Raw genomic sequence first — 23,506 nt, forward strand, 5'->3', positions numbered from 1 at the left:
ATTTTTGGCTCAATATAAGGGAAGGAAATAACTGGAGACCCAAGGCTGGGTTCACACCTCCCGGTTGAATTGCATTTTGAAGCACAAATCAATATAAATGTAGAGAGGCTCGTCCCGAACGGTTGCCATTGGTAACATGCAAACAGACAATCTTTATTACGAGGGGCTCATTACCGATCGCATGTGTTTCTGTTGAAAAGCGTATAAACGATCGGGACAAGACCTTCCGTGTAACAATTGGGTTTCAAAAAACAATCACTCTGGAACCAGGGAGATGTGAGCTGGGCCTAAACCTTACTCCCTTCTCTCGTGTCGCTCCAGTACTTCAGCTTGTCAGCATTGTATCCATCCGGAGGTACTGGGAGAGGTCAAGGCACCTCTGACCTCAAGATGTCACTTTGTAGCTGTCCCTAGATCCGAGGAGGATACTCAATGACTGAAGCTGAACTCCATCAGTACTTGGCATTGGCAAAAACCGGATGTAGTGAAGTGATACGGGAACCAGAAGTTTGAGCAGGGCAAGTACGCCCCCCACCCTGCCTCTGAGGTTTTCTAGATTCCTATAAAACCACTTTAATATTAAATTATAGATACAGTTCAGCTAATGTTTTTTAATAAAGATTTTTTTTTTATATTTAATCCTCAAAATAGGTTATCAATACCCACAACAGGACCATCAGCTGATAGACAGTGTCAGATGATGACGGACCCCCACCAATCAGACACTGATCAATAAATTCTAGCTATGGGATAGCTATCTGATGAGTGGTCTCATGACTGCTGGTGGGAGAAGGCGAGGTGGACCCCCACAAATCTGTTATTAATGACCTATCCTAAGAATAGGTGAGAATCTCAGCGGTCAATCACACATTTATGGTACATCTTGTGATAAAAACAGGCCTACAATTCAGTAATGTCACATTTTACTACTTGCTGTGTCTACAGAAATTGGCTTTTATAGTATCAGAAACTGCTTTACATTCCATTAAGGCAAAATTTAATTTTTTTTCTAAAAACGGTTTTATAGATCCAACTTTGGCTTGACTTCTGTCACTTACAGTAAAATGAATGGAGCATAAGCAGCCATTTATGGGATATCCACAGGTATCTCTCGTACATGCTTGACCCCCATTCATTGTTTGCATGGATGCAGGTGGGTTCGGGATTCCCATTCTCCCACATCTATTACGGCAAATCCTCTGGATATGCCATAAGTGTCTATGACAAGCATACCCCTTTAAAATATGTCAAGATTCTTTCACAGATTTACCATTTTTAGGGCACTTTAAAGACATCTAAACCGGTTTAAGTTGTGTAATAAAGAGCAGCAACAGGAAATATCCACCTCCAAGGTAATAGCGAATGAAAAGGCAACAGTGTCTTCTGAGCAGATGTCATCTTCTTGTACTTATCACACATAGTCCTTCATAATGTAGATCGATGTTTTACATCATACAAGTAGCCCAAATCAGTACCTCCTGGCGGTGACACTAGTGGTCCTCAATCACAAGCTCCTGCCATCACAATTCATCCTGAAACACACATATAAATGAGATAGAGAATAATAATTATTTAGCTTCAAAATGGTTTAGGCACATTACACTTTACACACATTAAAAATAGATTGGCAAATGGATATAACCAAATAGGTCAATGCTGGGTACCCTGCCTGGTTAACCGTGGGATTCACAGTATTCACAATATGAAACCCTAAAATTAACCATGTCAAGATACAGCCTAAAAAAAAAAAAAAAATGCCCCACACTGTGCCCCTAAAAAAGTAATCAGACTATCCCTGAATTCTGATCGCTTATATTTGAATCTGCTTGATTGCCACAATGTCCTTCCATTACAGTGATACCCAAAATTGCATGCAATAGTTTATGTGCAGTGGTTAGGGGTAGCCCCAGCGCTATGCGGGTTTCCTCCCACACTCCAAAAATTACTGGTAGGTTGATTAGATTGTGAGCCCCCTTTGGGAAGGGACCCATTCGGCAAGCTCTGTACATCGCTGCGTAATCTGTGTGCGCTATATAAAGGAATTATTATTAATATTCATCACACATTCTCCGGCTGCTCTATTCATCCCTATTGCGCTGACAGATAGTTATGTGGAGTACTTGTCTACTTCCATCTGTGTGACCGACAGCAAGTAGGCTTGACCTGCCACTCCATTCATTTGGGGTACAATGGACCCCTGTTCTTGTGATTTGTGAGCGTCCTGCCACCGATTAGGGAGTTATCCCTCGTCTTGTAGATGGGGGGGGGGAAACTTGTGGCTGGACAACCCTTTAAATCCAATGATTACTGTACAGGCATCACTAATAGACAGAGATGCTTGAAAGATCTCGGAAACATTTTATTTAATATGCAGAGATTTACAGAAAGTGATCAGTAGTTACACAGTTACAAGTCTCAACTATAATTATCCAGTGCTCATCCAGACGACGGACCACAAATGTACATAATGTGCCATTACATACTATTAAATGTTCTAAATTTATCTCGTTACATGTCCATACAGATAGCTGTGGATAATACTGCACAGAATCCAGTTAAAGGGGTTTGCCCATGAAAGAAAGTTTTCAAATTTTATTTCACGTTTACACAATTAAGATCATTTTTAACCCCAAACAATTTTACTTTTTTAGTTTTATTGTTGGCTTTGTTTCCGTCCGTGACGGTCAGTGTAAGACTCAGCAGTGAGGGGAGGCACTTGCAGAGCGGACACTTCCTTTGTGTTATGAGTTGCTGTGAGCTGACAATGTGCTTAGATTGTCAGGGTACAGGATTAGATTATCTATGAAATGGATATAAAACATAATCACACACTCGAGCTCTGCTATGTCTCCCTCTCCCCTTGTATCAAGACCTTATCTTTAGTATGTAGAGCAGGTTTTTGCAGGCTGCTTCTACAGGAAGTGCCTGCGTCTGTAGTTTGTTGAGCTGGTCTCGTCTGCATGCTGCATTACAGGGAAGCTATTCATGAGAGGAATCTGCCAGACCAGTCAGAATTTTATTGTCGTATACACCAGGGCTACTAAAATCAGGTTGAAATTATATCTGTGAAATCAACATTGAATTAAAGATTTTGCTATTTTGTTATTCTAAGTATATCTAAGAATTCTGTCTTCATGGGAATACCCCTTTAAACTGAATTGAATCTACATGTAATACGTGCGGAAACATTGTAGATTTTAACCTGGGTTTTTCTGCGGTAGCACATTTGTTGTGGATCCTGGACATATGCAGCTACCCTAAGGGCCGTTCCACACTTGCGAGTGTGATGCGATGAACTCGCATGCTGCTTGGAACGCACGGCCTGAATGCTGCACACTGGGACTGAACTGACATGCTGAGTACACTCCCGGTGTGCAGCGTTCGGGCAGTGCGTTCCGAGCAGCATGCGTTGCGAGTGTGATGCAAGTTCATCGCATCACACTCGCAAGTGTGGAATGGCCCTAAGTCAGGGTTAGAACGGAGAAGGAGAATTCACAATAATTAACCATTTACCTTCTGTGATGTCCTATGTTGCATCTTTATATATCCTATCCTTGCTGTTACTACTTTCACTATTTCTTTGGCATCTCTTGTATCCACGTGTTCTCCACCCACATTTTTCTGTGTAAGAGATAAACTTCCACATCAATAGATTTTCTATCACAGGTATTTTATATATGTCAAAATAATATAATATATAGATTAAATTTGGAAAAATTACAGGGAGAGTGACCAAGACATTGCTACAGATGTTAAAGTACAAGGTATTAGGGGATAAAAGCAAACTACTACCTTTTTAGATCCCAAGTAAGGGTAAAATTTCACGGTCGGGTATGCTCTGATGCCTGCTGACTCACAAATTTGTCCATAGGCTTGGCAGTCTACCTTTCCAGCTTTTACTTTTCCTTTAAGAAGCTAGAAGGAAATTATAGAAACACACACACACATTAAAAAAGAGATGGAGCAGTTTGATTTGTACACTTCAAGACAAAACCTGAAACCGGCAAACAAGACAGGCTTCATACAAGCAATAAATAATCTACATCTACTGTAGCTATATACAGGGCGAGTCCCAGGAAACATCATTATTTCAAAAATGAAAAGGGAAAAGTCATAACTAAATAGCCCAGCAAGAAATGGGTGAGGGGGCCTATCTTTAAGGCTTTATCTGGGAACATGGCTGCCACTTTGAAAGCCGCCATATTAGATCAAGGGCAACTTTTTACCAATATGAAAGAAATCATAGAAGACCAGAATCACCCCAGAAATCTATAGTTACAATCAGATTTAGAATTCCTCTTGTGGCTCAAAAGTCATCAACACAAAGTTGCAAATACAACCGAGAACGACCCATGTGATGCACAGATATCTGACATGTTGATGGTGCTGAACACGTGATATGTGGGGGTCCCACCACTGATCAGCACGTTATCCCTGATCAAGATGATGATGAATGTGGCTGGAAACCCCCTGATATTCCTACACAGTCTCCATTTTTTATAAATATTCAGGAAGAATAACAGAGGAACAAGCACAGGGCAGTAATAAGAACATATGCTCCACTATCACCAGTGCAGGATTAAATACAAGCATTTACTAAAGCAGGTAAGTAAGGTTTTCTTTTGGGACACCTTGGGACAACATAAAAGTGCATCGATGAATGACAACCCTAAAGTGGGTGACTACGTACCCTGGCCACATACTCAAATTCAGGAGCAAAACTCCTACATGGACCGCACCATGGAGCGTAAAAATCCAAAAGCCAGTGATCTTTTCCCTTTAAAACATTCTCATTAAAACTGTCAGGTGTGAGGTCAATAGCCATTTTCGGCAAGTACCTGTTTAGATGGAGAGAAGACAACATGAAAATTTTATGAAATATGTTAATAAAAATCCATTGCTTATAAATTGATTTCAGCATCAAAAAAAGCACATAAAAATATGATAAAGAGTGCACGTCACAAGGGGATGCAAGCAACACCCTGAAACAAACCAAAAATTGGAGGCAGACAAAAATTTGGGATTTTTTTTTTTAAGGTATTGACTGCCCAGATGTTTTAGCACTGCAAATACATGTACATGAATGAATACTCACGATAACGCCCAACTCTTAAGGGAATAGGAATCTCTCTGCCAGCCGTTATACCCACTAAAAAGAGGAAGGTGTAAAGATTGGGGTTATACAGAACGCGCTGCAGAGCATCTCATCATATACAGAACAGAGCATCTCATCACATACAGCTCTCATCATACTCACTGGTAATAATGAGGATTGTCTCGGTTTGCTGGGTAAAGTCGGATTTCCGGATAGGCATTGACGTATTCCTTACTACAAAGTGAACTGTATTTTTGACAGTCGACACTTCCAACACTGATCAATCCACTTAAATGCTGAAATAAACGAAATTCTGATTATTGTATTATATTAATTTGCTAATGTGCCAAAAGACTGAAATTCCCAATTAAGCTGTATCCGTTACCAAAAACAACAGAGGTCTATCAGTTCTGGTGCCTCGGATTACAAACCAAAGCACAATATGAACGCCGCTAGAATGTCCTCACCCCGGCTGTGGACCACTAATCCCGCCATCTTGGACATATATGATTAATACAGGGATAAAAACGGGCTGTGGCAGGGAATAATGTGAATGACTTAAAGGAAACCTACTAGAAAAACCAAGCTTGACAGACCAGGGACACATTCTCATACATCCAGGCACTGTGACTATGGTTATCTTCTTATATTTATTATCCATGGCCTCCTGCATTCTAACTACAACTTACACCCCCTCCGTGCTGTAGATTCACAGGCTGTTACACTGAGCAGGAAAACTTCCTTCTTACGACTGAGCTAAAACTCACTCCTGAACCAAGATTAAAGCAGGTAGAGGCGGGTGGAAGTTCTGGTTGTTTACTTAAGATGTCCAGGATGATGGTATCATTGCATTCAGCAGTTTCCACAATACCTGGTGTATGGGATATGGGGCTGTGTATTTAAAGAAAGTCTGCACTACTTATGTTAAATGGGTGTTTTAAATGCCATCCAGATGCGGTTTACATGGAAACACCGCTTTAACACAACTAGAGAATACATCCATTAAACTAGCATTATTCTGACTATAACTGCGTACCCGAGCCATGCGTTTCCACTCAGGCATCAGGGCTTGACAAGGTCCACACCATGGGGCATAATAATCCACCATCCAGATTTCATCCCGACTCCGTCCCTTTACCAGTTCGTTAAAAGTTGTGGGCGTGAGAGTGACAACAGAAGGATGACGGAGATCCTAAAAGTCAAAAGAAACTCATTTAATTGAAAAGAATCCGGGCAAAATGTTTAATGTCACGACTAGAAAATCTATAGGATACCTCAATAAACTCCAGGATTTGTTCTGCGCTGTGATGTCCCTCATACTCATGAGTATTAGACTGATTGAATACCACGGTTGTAGGGTAGGCTCTTATATTATGCTGCAAGGGAAGAAAGATATGAGATAATATATATATATATATATATATATATATATATATATATATATATATATATATTTTACACTTCTATAAAAAGTCAGTGATCCAAAATGTTATATATTCAGTAATTGCCTTACCATATTGCAGAGGCCTTCATGAATGGTACAGTCCAGAGTGCCGAATCTTACATGTCCGAATACTCGCTTTGATGCTTTCCTTAATTCTGGCAGTAAGGCTCTACATGGAGGGCACCACTTAAGATAAAAGAAATAATAAATTAATAAAATGCCATTTCGCATAGGGGGGGATTTAATAAGCCTTGTCCAACAGATTTCTGGCGGACAAAGCACATTAAAATCAGTATTTCAGCTAATTTAAGGCATTTTGTGCCCTGCAAGGCCCTTTTGGCAGGGAAGGAAGTTACAAAAGTTCCTGCCAGAAGATGGTGGAGGCTTCTCCAGATTTTCCTACTTTAGAGTGCACTGCTAGGTTAGACTATGTCACTGCTAGTTTAGATAGGGCACATACATTTTCCCAACATGTGGGTTTTAGGAAATGGCAACCAATGAGTAACCCTTCTTAGTAAAAGTAGACCAATCTTATGTGAAATAGTTTCCCCATAGAAAAAAATGGATAAAAAAAAAAAAAAAGTACTCACAGGAGCAAAAAAGTCCACCAGCCATGGTTCTCCTTCATTTCCCGGGAAATTCGTAGGTCCCAGTGTAATGACGTGAGAAGTTACACTTTCTTTAGCAAAGGTCACCAACTCATAAACACTGGTTTTCCCTTTAAACAGAAGAAAAACAGGAAAACTCTTGTAAACAACAAAACAATCTGGAAATGTCTTCTAAAGCAAACTAAAGGTACAAACTGCAGATATAAACCTAAAAAGATCAACCAATCCAATGCCAATCTTCATTTTCAGGCTTTGTTTTTACCTTCTACCTTAACTTTTTCCATCAACATTTTGTTGTCCAACCATAATCTGCCCCCAACATTTTTTGCACTTCTGTTTTCAGGGATATTTAAAGGTTTGTTTTTTTTTTTAATTCAATCTAGACTTTTTCCCCCATTACACAATTAGTTCATGCATTTTCAGGAATGGTAATCAACAATATATATTTTTTTGTTTATTATTTTTATAATGTTTTTTTTCATAAGAATTTGGGAAATTGTAAAATGCCCTTTCAATGTCTATCCTATTCAAGATTTAGCCCAAAGGTTGAACAACCTTTATTGGTCCAAGGGCCACATTGTCATACTACTCAACTTTAAGGGGCCGCACTAGGAACCAGCACCATAGAGCATAATAATAATAGCGGAGACCCCAGAGTAGACAGAAAAAAAATCCTAACTCTCCTTCAATGGCTCCTCTTCTGCCCCTACACCACACTGCAGCATCTTCTCTCCTCCATCTGCAGCTCTGTTCTGTATCCTGTGCTGGTTGTATGCATTGTGTGGCATCAGAACCCAGAGCAGATCTGCGCCAGGAGCAGACGACGACCCGGGAGCAGAGTTCCAGGAGAGGACCCAGGGTAAGTGAGGACTTCTTAGGTGCACTCACTACCCAGCCTCATGTATCAATTAAATGTGTGGTCACCTTAAATGTGACCAGTTTCCTAGTTATTCTTACCATGATGGATTTCAAAGTCATTAACGCCTTTCCCCTTAAATGCTGCCACACAAGGCTTGTGAATGTATAGGGAACTGCAGGTTGAGGGATAGGACTGGCAGTCAAAACGTCCGACCTTACAAGAAACAAAAAATGTGTTAATACAAAATACATTTCTAGTTGTAAAGGTGTGTAAATCCACCAACTTATTTACCTGAATATGATCACCGCGCAGTAAAACATTCAGCTTCTTGAATTCTGAGAGATGAAATTCTCGATCATGTCCAAAAGTGAAGAATAGAAGCCACCGATGATATGTTAACCTATCCTTAATAAGAAGAACATCCCTGTCAGACCTTGCATCATACAATTGTATCAGACAATAGTGCTCCCAGTGGGGCATGGAAAATTTGCCTAAAACTGAAATTTTAGAAAAAAAAAAACTGCCTTGATGTTAAAAAGTTAATCTAGTATCTTTTATCTAGTATCAACATTTGTTTAACAAACAGTGATTAAAAAAAAATAACCAAAGATGTATGCTATACAGTAAATGAGGTAACAAAAAAAGGCATACAGTACAGCATACTCCAGGGTTTCTGCCTCTGTGCAGCGGGAGCTTAAGGGGGTAAGACGTTTTGTACAATTTGGGATGGTACAGAGGAAAGTTAAGGTGCCGACTGCTGAGTCTTATGCAGTTTACAAGTTGGGCAGATCATGGTGAGTAGTAGGGGCAGCCTTTCATCCAGATCAGAGTTCATGCCAGCTGTGTCAGCTTAGCATGACCCCATGGGAGTAAAAGTTTGGGTTGCAGCGAGAATTCACCCTGAAGCGGCGCTGTAGACAATGCAGAGTATTAAACCAGGGTCACTGTTAGGCCAGATACACACAAATGTGTGTGCCTGTGGAAACGGAATTGCGTGCCGGTCAGATCCTATGAGCCGAACAAAGTGCGCTGGATGGGAGCCCTTGCATAGACAGAAATATGATGCAAGGACTCACTGTCTAGTGGCTGAAATGCAGCGCTGGCACTGCAACAGTTGTCAGTGTAAAATATCTTGATGATGCAAGGAATCCCATCCAGTGCACTGTGGGATCTGACCAGCACATGGGTCAGTTTCCACAGGCAGAACACATTCATGTTGAGCCTCCCTTAGAGTAAACACTTAACTAGTCTTATCGAGCCCCATTAGTTGCCTCTATTACTATGCCGCTCTACTTACCTTTAAGGAATCGGGAGAAAGCATTTCTAAATCTGGAAGATGTTCCATCACTTCTTTGTAGATTTCTTTGGAGTCCAATGAATTAAAGAACTGAACAAGTCAAGAATAGACACAATATTAAGACACAAATATACCTACAATTCCTAAAAAATAAATAAAAAAAACCCCATAGAAATGGAATCCTCATTACCAGCATATCACTTTTCTCTTTGTTAGCTAGATTGGCTCCAGGTGGGAAGTAAGCGGTGGTGCTGCTGCCGATTTCCAGGTTGTCACAGAGGTCCCCCTGAGTGGTACAGTCCATCCATCCCACACTCACTAATCCATCCTAATCCACACACAAAAGATACATAAAATGGTGTTTTATATGTAAAAAAAAAATTAAAAAATCAGTTTTTATTTTTTGTGTCATAAAGAAACTTTTTCTTTTCAATCTTTAAAGTTTTTCACCTCATTATGGATTTTAGTAAAGGACATCTACCATCTGATGGTAGACTCCTATTACTGACCTACTCATTTCTTCCTCCTTTGTATGTGACTTATTATCTTGATCGGACACATTTTGAAGAAATAGATGGTTAAAAATATGCAAATTAGCGAGAGGCGCTCAGGCTTAAGTCACCTGAGCACCTTTCAGCTCTGCCAACTTTTAACCCCTTACCGACATGTGACGTAATAGTACGTCACATGTCGGGTCCCGGTACATGGAGAGGGCTCACGTGCATATTGCAGCAAAGGCTTACCGGTAACACCCGCGTTCGGTGCCGCCATCTTTCCGTGGATCGTCGCTCCCCGTGACGTCATCGCGGAGCGGCGATACGTCGCCATGGTAGCTTCGGGTCTCACGAAGAACCGAAGCTACTTCGGGTTAACCCATTCATTACCATGTGCTGGTAATGTATGAGTAGTAAAATCCCCATATACTGCCATACTGTAGTATGGCAGTATATGAGAGGATCGTACAGACACCCTAGGGTTAAAGTACCCTAGGGAGTCTGAAAAATAGTAAAAATAAAAAAAAAAGTTAAAATAAAATAAAAAAAAACAAAAAATTCAAAATCACCCCCTTTCCCTAGAATTGATATAAATAAACAGTAAAAATCATAAACACATTAGATATCGACGCGTTCGAAAATGCCCCATCAAAATATGATAACGGTTTTTCACTGCGTAACGGAAAATCGCGCCCAAAGTCGAAAATGGCACTTTTTTGCCATTTAAAAATTTTTTTTTTAATTCTATAAAAAGTGATCAAAAGGTCATACAGTCCTAAAAATGATAACATTGTAAAAGTCATCAAAATCTGCAAAAAACGACACCACCCACAGCTCCATACACCAAAGTATGAAAAAGTTATTAGCCCCAGAAGATGGCAAAATCCCCCAAAAAAATTTTGTACAGGAGGTTTTAATTTTTTTAAATGTATGAAAACATAAAACCTATACAAATTTGGTATCCCCGTAATCGTACCGACCCAAAGAATAAAGTAGACATGTCATTTGGGGTGCACAGTGAAATCCGTAAAATCCAAGCCCAAAAGAATACGGCACAAATGCGTTTTTTTTAACCAATTTCCCTGCATTTGGAATTTTTTTCCCGGTACACGGCATGGAATATTAAATACCACCATTTTGAAATGTAATTTGTTACGCAGAAAATAAGCCATCACACAGCTCTGTACATGGAAAAATAAAAAAGTTACAGATTTTTGAATGTGGGGAGTGAAAAATGAAAACGCAAAATCGAAAAAGGGCCGCGGCAGGAAGGGGTTAATTTATCACTGCTGAAGTACCTCCCGGTCCCACTTGTAATGATTGCAGAGAACTGTTGATGTCAGGCCCTTGTCTCTCAGAGAACAGGTGAAATGCTTTGCCAGCACTTCATCTGATCTCCAGGACAGCAGGATCCAGAACTGCCATCCCCTTCTGACCATTCGGACTATAAGATGCAGGCACTTTTAAGCAAAACTTTTCCTTTCTAAAAGTGTGTCTTCCAGTCTGAAAAATGATGGTAAATCTTTGTGTATACAGTGCCATCATATTCTATATTGGCTTACATATTACATGGGGGACACATTCAAACATAATATGGCTTTACAAAGTGATAACATTGTCAGCTGAAACACTGGGAATGAGGCCTCTGATCACAAGAGCTTACACTCCATGACTTATTCTAAAATCTTATCCTATGATTGACTTTAATATACATGTATTTACTTACAAGCATGGCTGCAAGCTTTAACCGTGTCTGAGCGGACAGGCAGTCTGAAATAAAGAAACAAACTTGTTCAGAATAAAGATGCCTAAATGCATCACTAAAAACTTTTAATGAAACTTTGAATCGGAATGAATTGCTATAATGATTTTTAAGATCTTTTCCAGCATCCGGGTGCAGTGCTGTTATATTATAGACGACATTGCCAAACCAGGCATGTGCTTTATTTATTGTTAGTGACTGACGATGGGGAAATGATTACAAAATTTAATAGGGGAAGATTCGTTGACCAGCATACATAGCTATACATATTGCTTTCCAAAGGGATTGCACTCCGTTATTTATAGGTGGGCATGCGATCAGGGCAGGTCTCTGCCGTAACAGTCCGCAATACAGCACCCCCTTTCTCAAAAATCTTGCAGCATATATTCCGAATTAAACAAAAAAAACACACCAATAAATTTGGTTTAGGGTCCCCAGGTAAGCACACAACCTGGATGGAGGGAAAAGTGCTCTTTACCCCTCCTCCCTCCACAGGAAGGCGGATGCCCGACTTGGTTATGGTCCAGTGAGATACCGTGTGCTTACCACGCCATGACCGGCAGCCATACAATTCTATTGTGGCCATGATCTGGATCACAGTTGGCTGGAATGAGCCCTAACAGATGGTTTTTATGCCCATTCCTTTGCCAAAAAAAAAGAAGACACCGATGTGACCGAGTTCATTTTATCTAACAAGTCACACTGGAAACGCAATTTTGTATGACGTGATCATGTTACCTCCAGTGTCAGCGCAGAATGTGATCAGCCAGCCAACTCCGGATGCAAAGGAATTTTCTAGAGAACTTCTGAAATTACCTTAAAAAAAAGAAAAAAAAATATGTTACAAATCTTTGCAGCATTTGCATATTTACAGAAAAAAATTACTTTGGATCATGTATTACCACATTTGGATGTATTGTATTAGTATAGGATAAAGATGATGTAATATGGAGACAGGCGATCCGTCAAGTTGTAACTGACTGCCACGCTTTAGTGGAAGTCCAAGGAAATATAGAGGGCGACCAGCGAGGGATCCAGCGATGCTCACAGGAGGTTTAGGTATTACATTTTCTTTAACTTCCCATCAAAGGCAACCACTGCAGGGTTTTTTTTTTTTTTTTGCAAAAGCACCTTAAAGAGTATGGGGGCCATTTAACAACATGTTGCTGGTTCAGACAGTGCTGGTGTTGTGCTGCGCCAGATTCATCATTGTGGTAATGGATTCTGGTGCAGTTAGACTATTAGGGTTAGACCACACCCCCTTCCACAAATGCCACGGCCCTTTGGTGGACAAGCAAAAAAAAATTGTCAAACAGAAATGTGTCGCTGGGTGTTTTTGGAGCAAATTATGCTAGAAGTTTTCCCAAAGTGGCTCCATAAACCCCTTACTGACATGTACAGGTTACAGAATATCAAATGTGTCCTCATACGGGTTTGTAAAAGAAAATTAAGAAGTTTTGGCTTTGGGTTACAAAAATAAATAAAATCATGCAAACTGACATCACACCCATACCTGCCCATAACTCTGTTACAGCACTTGAAACATACTTCATGGCGAAATGTACCAAATTCTCATGTGATCGATCTCCAAAGTACTTGACTGGATTCTGCAAAGTTACATGAGAAAGTTTAAAACGCTGAAGCAACAATGAAAAGTCGGGCTCAGTCATTCAGGGTGGAAGATATGTTACATTACAGGGGATCTGCAAACTCCCAGGTTAGAAGTAAACTAAACAATAGAGGTGGTCCACGTTTTTCCTGAGAAAATATGTGGCCTGAATGCAGAGAAATTGTCAATGTTTACTATCAGTAAACAGAGGATGGACCAGACCTAGGAAACCTGGTGCTAGAACAATATTACATGGGCAGCTTACGAAAGCACCATCTCTGCCTGCTGGGAGGACAGTGTGATTATTCTTCCCTACTAATTTAGATGAGCAACCATACAATTATAGTCAGGGAGAGTGACCTACCATCAAGAGTTTTTTTATAACTGTGTCAGAAGATTGTTTAATCATTTCCAGTAACTGTGACAATGTGCAACAAAGGGAGAAACCATCTAATAACTGAAGTCAGATGCTCCCTGTTGCGGTCACTGCATAGGAAATAGAGACTGAAATTGGAAGACCAGGTCACAAATACAAGGTGCAAATGGAGACCTTTGATTTAGGGTAGAGTTCCCATTTAACTCAATGCCGTCTGCCCACTGACTTTAGATGTCAAGGCTCAAATCTGCAGCAATGTCTTTCTCCTTCACTGATCCCGGGAGCGGGACTAGGTCTCTGTTTATCAGAGACAGCACGAGACCCTGCAAAGACCCTAGAAGCAGTTCTGCCTTCTCCTCTCCTCACTGCACGGTGCTGAAGTAGCTCTATGCAGTGAGCAGAGAAGCCGTGATTGCCGGGTCTGAAATGATTAATTATAGCTGGTGTGTCCCAGTCCAACTCAGACCTGCCCCCACAGGGGGTAGTTTCCACCTGTAAGTTGGGCTCTTTTATGACCTTAGGGGGTACATATAAAAGTAAATATAAAAAAAAAAAAACACCATACATCGCCATTTTAACCCATTTGCCTGAGACTATACATATTGTATATCAAAATGACCATTACAGACTTGGGAATTAATTTATTTGGTCATTTAAAAATACTATACATTGAAAAAGCCTTTTTTTCACTTTTTAAACTAAAAACCCCCAAAATATAAACTATAAACAAAAAAAATGTCCTATAACATTTGTTATTTTTTAACAAGGTATCCTGAAAAAAAATTAAGGTACCACACAAAAAAAGAAGTTATGCCACTTTAACCTATGTACGAAAATTCGCCATTTCAGGCCTCACCATTAAGGGGTTAATGCCCAATTTTGTAAAGACATTTTGAAGCCGGATCACGGCCCTCCATAGATGTCTATGGGACCCAGTGAGCATGTGTTGTCTCAATGCTTCGTGACAGAGCCGGGTGGCATTCAATGGAGAGGGGAGGGGTGAGGAGCGTTCAGCCCTACCATCTCCTGCAACCAGCTGTGTGCTCGCCCTGGGCTACAGTTTGTGTGCATGATGGCTTAAGTTTGAGGAAAATGTTGGAAGAAATGTAAAACTTTTAATTCACATGATTTTTCTGACTTACCATTCCAGCTTTAAAGATATAGAGACTTGGATAACTATTTATTCCGCGGCTCCTGCACAGCATCCTTTCATCTCTGCAGTTGACCGCTCCAATTCGGATAAGTCCATCCATTTCTTTAGCAAACTCTCTCCACTGCAAAATAAAGCCATAGTAATAAAGTAAGCAAAAAGACAGTAGAAGAACAAGAACAAAAACTAAACAGAGTAAAGTGTAATGACACCATATGTGACTTACCGTTGGTGCAAGATCATGACAATGAGAACATCCAGGAGAATAAAAATTAATGAACCAGACTTCTCCAGAATTTACAGCTCCATCTAGTTTAGATATAAAAAGGAGGGTAATATTAGAGTCATGTGTAATAGAACTGTAAAAAAAACCCAACAGAATTAAAAACCAGGAAGAACCAAAGCTGATCCACCAGAACTGATATTAGACTACGATAATGAGGAGGGAGAGCTTCGTCCTACTGTGCACACATATCCACTCGGTCAGTGATGGTGAACCTTTTACAGATCAAACTACAACTCCAGAGGTGACATGGAAAGTTGTTAAATACCAATTGTGAAAGTACCCACAATAAAAAAAGAGGTGGGCATGTTATGGTAGTAGTATAATGATCACATACATAAAGCATAAAGTAGAAATGGGAAATAATTCAGCAGAGTTTCGGTGGCTTAATACTGGTGTCAAAGCATAACGTAAAGATACACAAAATACTTACCAAATTCTACTTTATCCAAAGTGAAAATTTCAGGGTCATCATCATAAATACCTGTAAACGAGAATAAAACAAAATACTAGTTATGTGAATAAGCATTTGGTAGCACTGGAACAGCAGGGAGACTGGATAGTTAACTTTTAGTTAGGAAATCCTCCTAAAAGGTTCTGTCTTATCGCTGATAAGGTACTGACAATGGTGGTGGTCGTGGTGTTGATCAACTGCAGGTAAGTTTCCTGTAACAGATATTCTAGCCAGAAGTTGCCTTTCTCTAGTTGTTAATATCTTTCTGCACTGACTGATGGACGGCATCCCGCAGGGGTCTCCTAAGAGAATAACCCTTCAAGCTTTTCAGTTTCATAATAGTTATAACCAATTTAACTTCTCCACATTTCGTGAGATTTGTAGTTTAGAAGAGGACATGTCAGGGGGATTTGGGACACTAAACCAACCACAGGTCTTTTATTGTCCCAATTCACACTTTAGTGATGTACTTCTGTGCCCGCTCTTAAAAACAAAGAAAAAAACTTTTATACTTACCTCGGTCCGGAGCTCCCAGCGCCTGCGCAGTCACACCCCGAGTCCGGTGTACTACACCCCAGCTTCACTGCGCATGCGGCATGGGTACAGAGCCTGACCAAAGAAGCCGGGGTGTACTGATCCAGATTATTGAATTTCTGTGCAGGCGCGGGAGCGCCAGAGATGGGTCTGATGAGGCGCATCGGACCTATCACTAGGCAAGCTTAATTTTATTTCAATAGTGGGCACAATGGGACTTGACAAAGGGCAGTTTAGGACAATAAACCACCGATCCCAAATCACACTGACATTTCCTCTTCAATGCTACTCCAAATCTGCCATCATGTGTCACTCAATAATGAACAATTAAGTAATGATAAGCCAGACTGACCAGGGGCTGATCACCTAACCAGGAACATGATGATATGAGGCATGGTGACTGACATAGCTACATCCTTTATACAGAAGCATTACCACAAATTAAATAGAGAACAAGTGAATAAACATTTAAGCAGGTCTAGTTTATGTTAACATTTTTAAAAGTTAAAGGGGTTGGCCACTTTCAGTAAATAATTGATATTATTTGTGTAATAAAAAGTTAGCTAATTTGTCAAAATACTTTCGGTATCAATTCCTCACTGTTTTCTAGATCTCCGCTTGCTGTACTTATATAGAAAGCTTCTCTATTTACTTCCAGTGGATATAATCTGTCCATGGAGATGTGATGGACATGCAGGTACATGAGCTGTTATTATCACTGAGAGTAATAGGAGTTTTGTGATAATAACGGCTTATGCACCTGAATGTCCATCACATCTCCATGGACAGATTCTTACCACTGGAAGTAAATAGAGAAGCTTTCTATAGTAGGACAGCAAGGGGAGATCGAGAAAACTGTGAGGAATTGATACAGAAAGTATATTGGAAAATTGTATAACTTTTTCTTACAGAAACAATATCAATTATTTGCTGAAAGTGGACAACCCGTTTAAGTAATTTTGTATTCATTTGCAAGACAAAGTGAGGAATAGAAAGATACCCTACCAAAGTCATATCGATAGAAGCTCCAGCTCTCATAATGGCCTCCTTGATTCTCATCTAGACCCTTCTCCCCGTATTTATCATACTTCTTTCGAAGATCTTCATCTTTTAAGACTTCATAAGCCCGGTTTATTTTCAAAAATTTGTCGTGTGCACTTGGATCATTCTAGAAAGATAAGGGTCCAATCAAATGGGATCAACAGTGACAAAGACATAGATAGGTGGAGTGTAGTAAACATTCAGTACTTTCATCTACTTTTCCTTTTCACTTGCGTCAATAAACTTTTGTTGAGACACCAAAAAGTCAGTTACATCACCCATTGCAAATTTGTAATACCAAAATGTTCCCCACAGGGGTAAGGCCCGTTTGCAAATTATTGTAGCTGAAATTTGGCAGTGGACCAGAGCTTGGAAAAAACAAAACAACAATTAAAAAAAAAAAAAAATCCATCATGATAAACCAGGGACACTTACTCACAGATTCAGGCACTGTGACTGTGGTAATCTTCTTATATTTGTTATCCATGGCCTCCTTCCTTATAATTATGTTGATAATCCTGAAGGGCTATGGGCGTGTTACAGAAGCCCTCTGTGCTCCGGCTTCACAAGCTGTTCCTCCCCCTGCACTTCCAGTAATCTCAGCAGCAGGGATAGCTACAAAACAGCCTTCTGGCTGTTTTAGAAGGAAGGAGGCCATGGACAACAAAAATAACAAGATTACCACAGTGACGTGCCTAGATCTATGAGTAAGTGTCCCTGGTTTACCGTGATGGATTTTAATAGTAGGTTTTCTTTAAGAAAAAAAATTGCACGAGAACCAGCAGCAATCACTCAATTTTGTGAAATCAAAAAAATAAACTGCAGCGCCATCTGTGTTTTTTGTAAAAAATAATTTGTTTAAATCACATCCAAGCCACTGCAACTATAAAGGACAGCTAACATGATGCCCTCGGCGGTGCTTTTTGCCATAAAGTGTTGATGCTATGTAGTTTTGCGGAGATCTACAAGGATGGAGCTCTGTTCTTTGTGAAATACTGTGGGCAAGGCAGCTTTCAGCAGAGGCTCAAACACTGAACCAAACTCAGCATGTTCTTTCATTACAGCAGTGTCCGGTCCCATAAGCACATGGAGCAAGATAGATGGGTGAAACTTTGATTGTGGATAATGGGCTTAACCCATGGTAATCTTTTGGGGTGTCACCACACAGATCTGGGTTATCAGGAAAACCCCCCTCTGCTCACTGGTCTTAGTGATGACAATTTTATTACTGGCATCATTAAATGCCCCGTGATCGTGCCAGTGTACACAGTACATTAAGTGACTTGAAGGCTACATGTACATGACCCTATGCTTCACCTGTGCCAGAACCTGGCAAAGCACACGATCCGCTCCCCTTCCTTCTCCACAGGAAGGCGATGACCACAGATGAGGCAAAAAATAGGACCTGCTCTCATTTTTGTGGTTTGCTGCCAACTCAATCATGATTCAGTGACACACAGGGTACTCCTTGCACGGTGACCATGAACACGCACCCCAATAAGGTGGTGTGCAAGGGGCCTTAAACTATTGATCAACTACAGTGGTTACATAATGGAATTCTGTGTTACCCCCTAAACTTTCAGACCGTCCCATTCAAATACACATCACTCATGGGGGACTTCATGTAAAAATTATGCTTTACGTTCAATTATTTTAATATTGTGTGATAAATATTAGAAACAATGTTTTACTTTTATTATTTCTAAATGCAGCTAACCGCTACTTAGATCCCATGCATCACATCCGTAATGGGCTTCAAAACATGAAAAAGATTGTGATGTACGTGTGTATATGGTGCTTCTAGAACTTGTATCACCAGAGTGATACTGAAGGAATCCACTAATAAGAACATTAGTTTAACCTTAGCACAACACCAACATTTGCAGAAGGGTGTAACATGAATTAGAGAGCCAGCAAAGTGACATCACCAGACGCCTGAATGTAAGGGAGGAATCTGGAATAAGAATCTTGGAAGGAAAATTACAATTTTATTTTTTTATCTGATGAACATGGGGTGTTCTATGGTGTACACCTGCTGTTTTCACAATGCAGATACATCTAAATTGACATGTACAACAGCCATAAGGCGGCAGCATTCAGTAAAATGACTTTCTATATAGGCTTGGCATACTCGGGCAGGGGCTGGCTGGCTATATACTGGGGGGTAAGGGGCTGGCTGGACATATACTGGTGGGCAGGGGGTTGAATAGATATCCTGGGTGGAGGCTATGACCAATGCATTAACCACCCTAGGCTTATACTCGAGTTAATAGGTTTTCCTGGTATTTTGTGGTAAAATTCGGCTTAGACTTAGGTCGGCTGCAGTAACTTGGGGGAGAGAGATTATTACTAATAAAATGTAATAATAAAGTGGTATTGCAAAAGAGGAACTTGTCAATATACAATAAAATCATGTCATAAGAAAACATGTCTGTAATTGTGGAATTCATTGGACAAAACACCAAATGTGAGGTCAATGGTTATTTATTAAATTCTGGCTAAGTACAGAAAATGAAGAAATGAATGTGAACCTGGTTTATTGTTTTTCTACTATGAACTCCACACAGCCTAGAAATAATAGAGAAGTAATAATTACTGCGGTCTGTGTCCCCAGAGTGATGCCACATGTAACCACAAGGATTTGTCGGCGACGTCCCTTCAACAATCAAGTCCTGTTATAACCATTAGACGTTGCAGGCGGATGCTAAAGTGGGTGAACACTATCTTCCCTGCGATGAAAGGCGGCCCCCACACTGGACCAGTGGGACGGAACCAGGAAATTAATACATCTTTATTATTTTTTAGACCAACTGGTGTGCAAAGTATAAAAACAATGGAACCAAACAACTTTGATTTGAGCCCAAGAGGTTTTCTGCTGGGGAAGTGTCTAATGTGACCCCAGTGATTGTGTGATCACTGTGATCATTGCAGCCTGGTCCCACCTGTCGTTTGGCAGACAGGACCATTCTGCAATGATCACAGAGGGGGCGTGCATACATTATCAGGCTCCGGAACACCTCCGGCTCTTTTTAATATTTTTATAAAAAAACTTAGTAAGATCTGTCTGTTCCTGGACATAGAGAAAACAAGGATATCCCCTAGACAAAAGGATGAACATGTAAGTTTGGGACACGAATCATGAGTAAACCTGATGGCAGATGTCCTTTAAACAAAGGACACGTGTTTCACTTAAAACAATACTAAAGCCTTCACCTACCTGATTTTTGTCAGGATGTAATTTCAGTGCCAACTTCTTAAAAGCTTGTCTAATTTCTCTACTACTGGAGGCCCTGGAAATGCCCAGTAATTTATAGTAGTCCTCATCTGTGCAGACCATCGCGGCCAGAGAGAAGATTAGAAGACACACAACAGTCCTCCTCAGGTTACCAGATCTCGGGGTGACAGGATCCATCCTTCATATAGATAGAGAAACTAATGTCTGTGGTAGAATATCGATATATATGCAGCTCCTTAGTGATTTTTCATCTTGTCTTTTTTTTTTGGGGGGTGGCTAGAAATAAAATAACAGATGAAAAAAAATAATCAATTTTTTTTTGCAGTGAAGGAGTACAAAGAAGAAGGGGATCATAGAATAAAAATACAAATCAGGTCCTCCATTATGATTCAAGGTTTACAAAACATGTTGTTATATCTCTAAATTGCATGTGGAGGACTAAATCAATGGTAGATGGTAAAGTACAACATCATTGTGCCATGTACAACTTGTGTAACAAGTGAGATTTTGGGGCTTATTTACTAAGGGTCACGCTGCTCACTTCCGTTGAACTGTGCACTGCTTTCGGGATTTGCGTGGCTTTGACAGGTATTTAACAGGGGTTTGCGCTGGGATTGTGCTGCATGTGTTCGGATTTTGGCGCAGCTGCTCCGGCTTTCATGCGACAGAAATCAGGGAGCGTGCCATATGACGATCCGACTGATTCGGACTGAGCGCGGGATATAACTTTCAAATTGAGTTACAAGACAATGCACTTACATGCACCAGGAAGAAGAAGGTGAGCGGGGAAGCGACACATGCAGGATTTTGGGGCGCACAATCTTAGTGAATCGCCCCTATGTTGTGTCTTTGAGGTAGCATTCAGTCGGGCGCTGAGTATCTGACTACTGCTACATCTACCTAAGGATAGGTGAACCATTTATATAAAACCTGGAACATCCCTGTAATGGAAGAGATACAGAAATCTCCATCAATGATGTGAACTTTGGCTTCTACTGGTATGTGGCGGTATGTGGCCTGGTGGAACTAATGACTACCATGTGTGGCATATTCTTGTTATGAAGCAGGAAAGCAGTGATCAGCTGGTAGTAAGTGTCATGTTCCCATTCATACTCTCTCTCTCTATATATGGGGACTCCTCCCATAACGTTCCATTTTATCTGTGTACAGAGGACTAATAGGTGGTTACAAGAAGATACTACAAGGTGTTATCTTCAGAGTAAACATATGATATAAGATAATCTTAGCACCAGTAAGCTGTATACAAGCCTTATATTTACTTACTACTGAATACACAGGAAATGTCACATATGATCAGCGCACAACAGCGTTTACCCAGCAAACAGAGGGGAAGGGGGGATGTAGGAACAACCAACAGCTTTGTAGGAAAACAGTTTTAAAGCAGAAGAGATATGAAAAAAATGAAATTACTTGAATAGTGATGAAGGTTAGATGACTACATAATGGGGAATTGGGACCTTTTGTAGAGGTCACAAACTTCGGAAGTTATCGGTGAGGGTCAGATAAATGTAGCCCCAAGAAATTTTAGCAATTGGCCAGGGGTGGGGGGGGGGGGGGGCAACTGGCCAATCATAGCCTTGGCTAGTTGCTGGATTGGCTTTTTGGCCACCAATCCTGCAATATATCCGGGTCAAGCATCCAAGCCTGTCCATTGGGTCCACTCACCTCTAGTTCTCACTACTAGAAGGGGCCGGGCATGCCCACAAACACATCTGACCTGGGGCAACGCTGGAAACCAGAAGTACCGGAGCGATGAGGTAAGTACCATGAGCGGCAGCGGGGCAAGTTTCACAGCACAATCTTCATTATACAATGTCATTTCGTAAAGATAATCCCAAAAACTAATATCAAGTTCTTGTAACTTTCTATTGTTTCTTGTTCCCAACTTATGTGGATAAATCCAGTCACATAAAGACAAGTACAATGCGGCTGATGGGGGTCTTCGCCTTGTTTAGGTAGTGCAGCTCCAATCCTAACTCCTTATAGCACCACTATTACACAGAGCACTAATGTATGTATGTGACACACTCACAGACCGCAGTGATACAAGTCCAGATCCAGTATCCAGTGATACAAGTCACTATCTATGAACTCAAATGTAATTCTCTCAGGGCATCAACCAGATCTACGGACAACTTTGCCAACTTGTAACAACAGTTCACTACACAAAGTGTTAATACTGTTTTAAGGGAGGATCCATCATAAGTAAGATAATTATTACTATGAGTGCAGACGATGTTGCCGCTCCCCCACTAGTGCTCATACACACATTGCGGTACTGTGGTGCATCTCTTACCCGCAGTCCTGAGCCGGCACCGCAGCGTGAGATGAGCCGGAAGCCGCCTGTACACACCAGATGACGCTGCGGCCGGTGACGCTGCACAGTCTCGGCCCCGCCCACACCCGTATCCAGAAGCCTTCGCCGCGCTGGTTGCTGGGAACAGGGCGGGGCTTGTGTCTTGGCGCGCGGGGATTGGTGTGATTCAGGTTAGCGCCGCCAGTTTCTTGTCAGAGACTGAGTGCGCTGTATCCCGGCGCTACTAGCGTCTCCTCCGGGCTAGGAGTGTGACGTGACGCTACGTCTGGGAGGCCTGAATATCATCCCAGTCATGAAATAATGAAGTGATGTTTTATAGCCGCGATACACAACAGCAGAGAGTGGGACCAAAACATTAGGACACTTGGCATTAACCGTTTAACGCCACAGTCTGGCCACAGACTGAAAGGCTACAACAGTGATGGCGAACCTTTTAGAGACCGAGTGCCCAAACTGCAACCCAAAACCTAATTACTTATCGCAAAGTGCCAGTACGGCAATTTAACCAGAAAACTGACGGTTTAGTTTAGAATCAATTTACCCAGGACTGCCTGAGCTCGGATTACAGCAGTCCTATACACACTGAAATGCCACTTTTACACCATTTTACATCACATAAAAGAGTAATAAAAAGCTATCAAAAGGTCACGCAGTCCTCAAAATGGTAGCAATGAAAACAACGGCTCAGTAAGCAAAAAAATCACACCTCCCCAGCTCCGTACACTAAAGTTATTAGCGTCACAAGATGGCGAAGCTATTTTCTTTTTCATACACTGTTTTAATTATAGAAAAAGCATTAAAACACAATAAAACCTACAAATCTGATATCACTGCAATAGGACCGAACCAAAGAATAAAGGAGACAAATGATTTGGAGCGCACAGTAAGTATTAAAATCCAGCTTCCCAGTACACGACATGGAATAAT

At 40.8% G+C, this 23,506-nt stretch overlaps 1 protein-coding gene across 1 annotated transcript; it reads right to left on the minus strand.

The window, feature by feature from the left end:
• Nucleotides 1–1,019: 1,019 nt before the first annotated feature.
• On the minus strand, nt 1,020–22,833 carry DNAJC10 (DnaJ heat shock protein family (Hsp40) member C10). Its single transcript, XM_072121573.1, has 23 exons — nt 22,559–22,833; nt 20,224–20,517; nt 16,971–17,133; nt 15,411–15,461; nt 14,921–15,003; nt 14,687–14,818; nt 13,073–13,166; nt 12,298–12,375; nt 11,524–11,567; nt 9,494–9,631; nt 9,304–9,393; nt 8,298–8,411; nt 8,105–8,219; nt 7,130–7,257; nt 6,609–6,725; nt 6,370–6,471; nt 6,132–6,287; nt 5,258–5,391; nt 5,096–5,149; nt 4,691–4,838; nt 3,793–3,915; nt 3,514–3,621; nt 1,020–1,532 (listed from the first exon to the last, which is right to left on the minus strand). The coding sequence occupies exons 2-23, from the start codon at nt 20,416–20,418 to the stop codon at nt 1,521–1,523; spliced, it is 2,379 nt and encodes a 792-aa protein (XP_071977674.1). The 5' UTR covers nt 20,419–20,517; nt 22,559–22,833; the 3' UTR covers nt 1,020–1,520.
• Nucleotides 22,834–23,506: the final 673 nt, after the last annotated feature.

The sequence above is a fragment of the Engystomops pustulosus genome, chromosome 8, assembly GCF_040894005.1.
Source record: "Engystomops pustulosus chromosome 8, aEngPut4.maternal, whole genome shotgun sequence".
Taxonomy (NCBI): domain Eukaryota; kingdom Metazoa; phylum Chordata; class Amphibia; order Anura; family Leptodactylidae; genus Engystomops; species Engystomops pustulosus.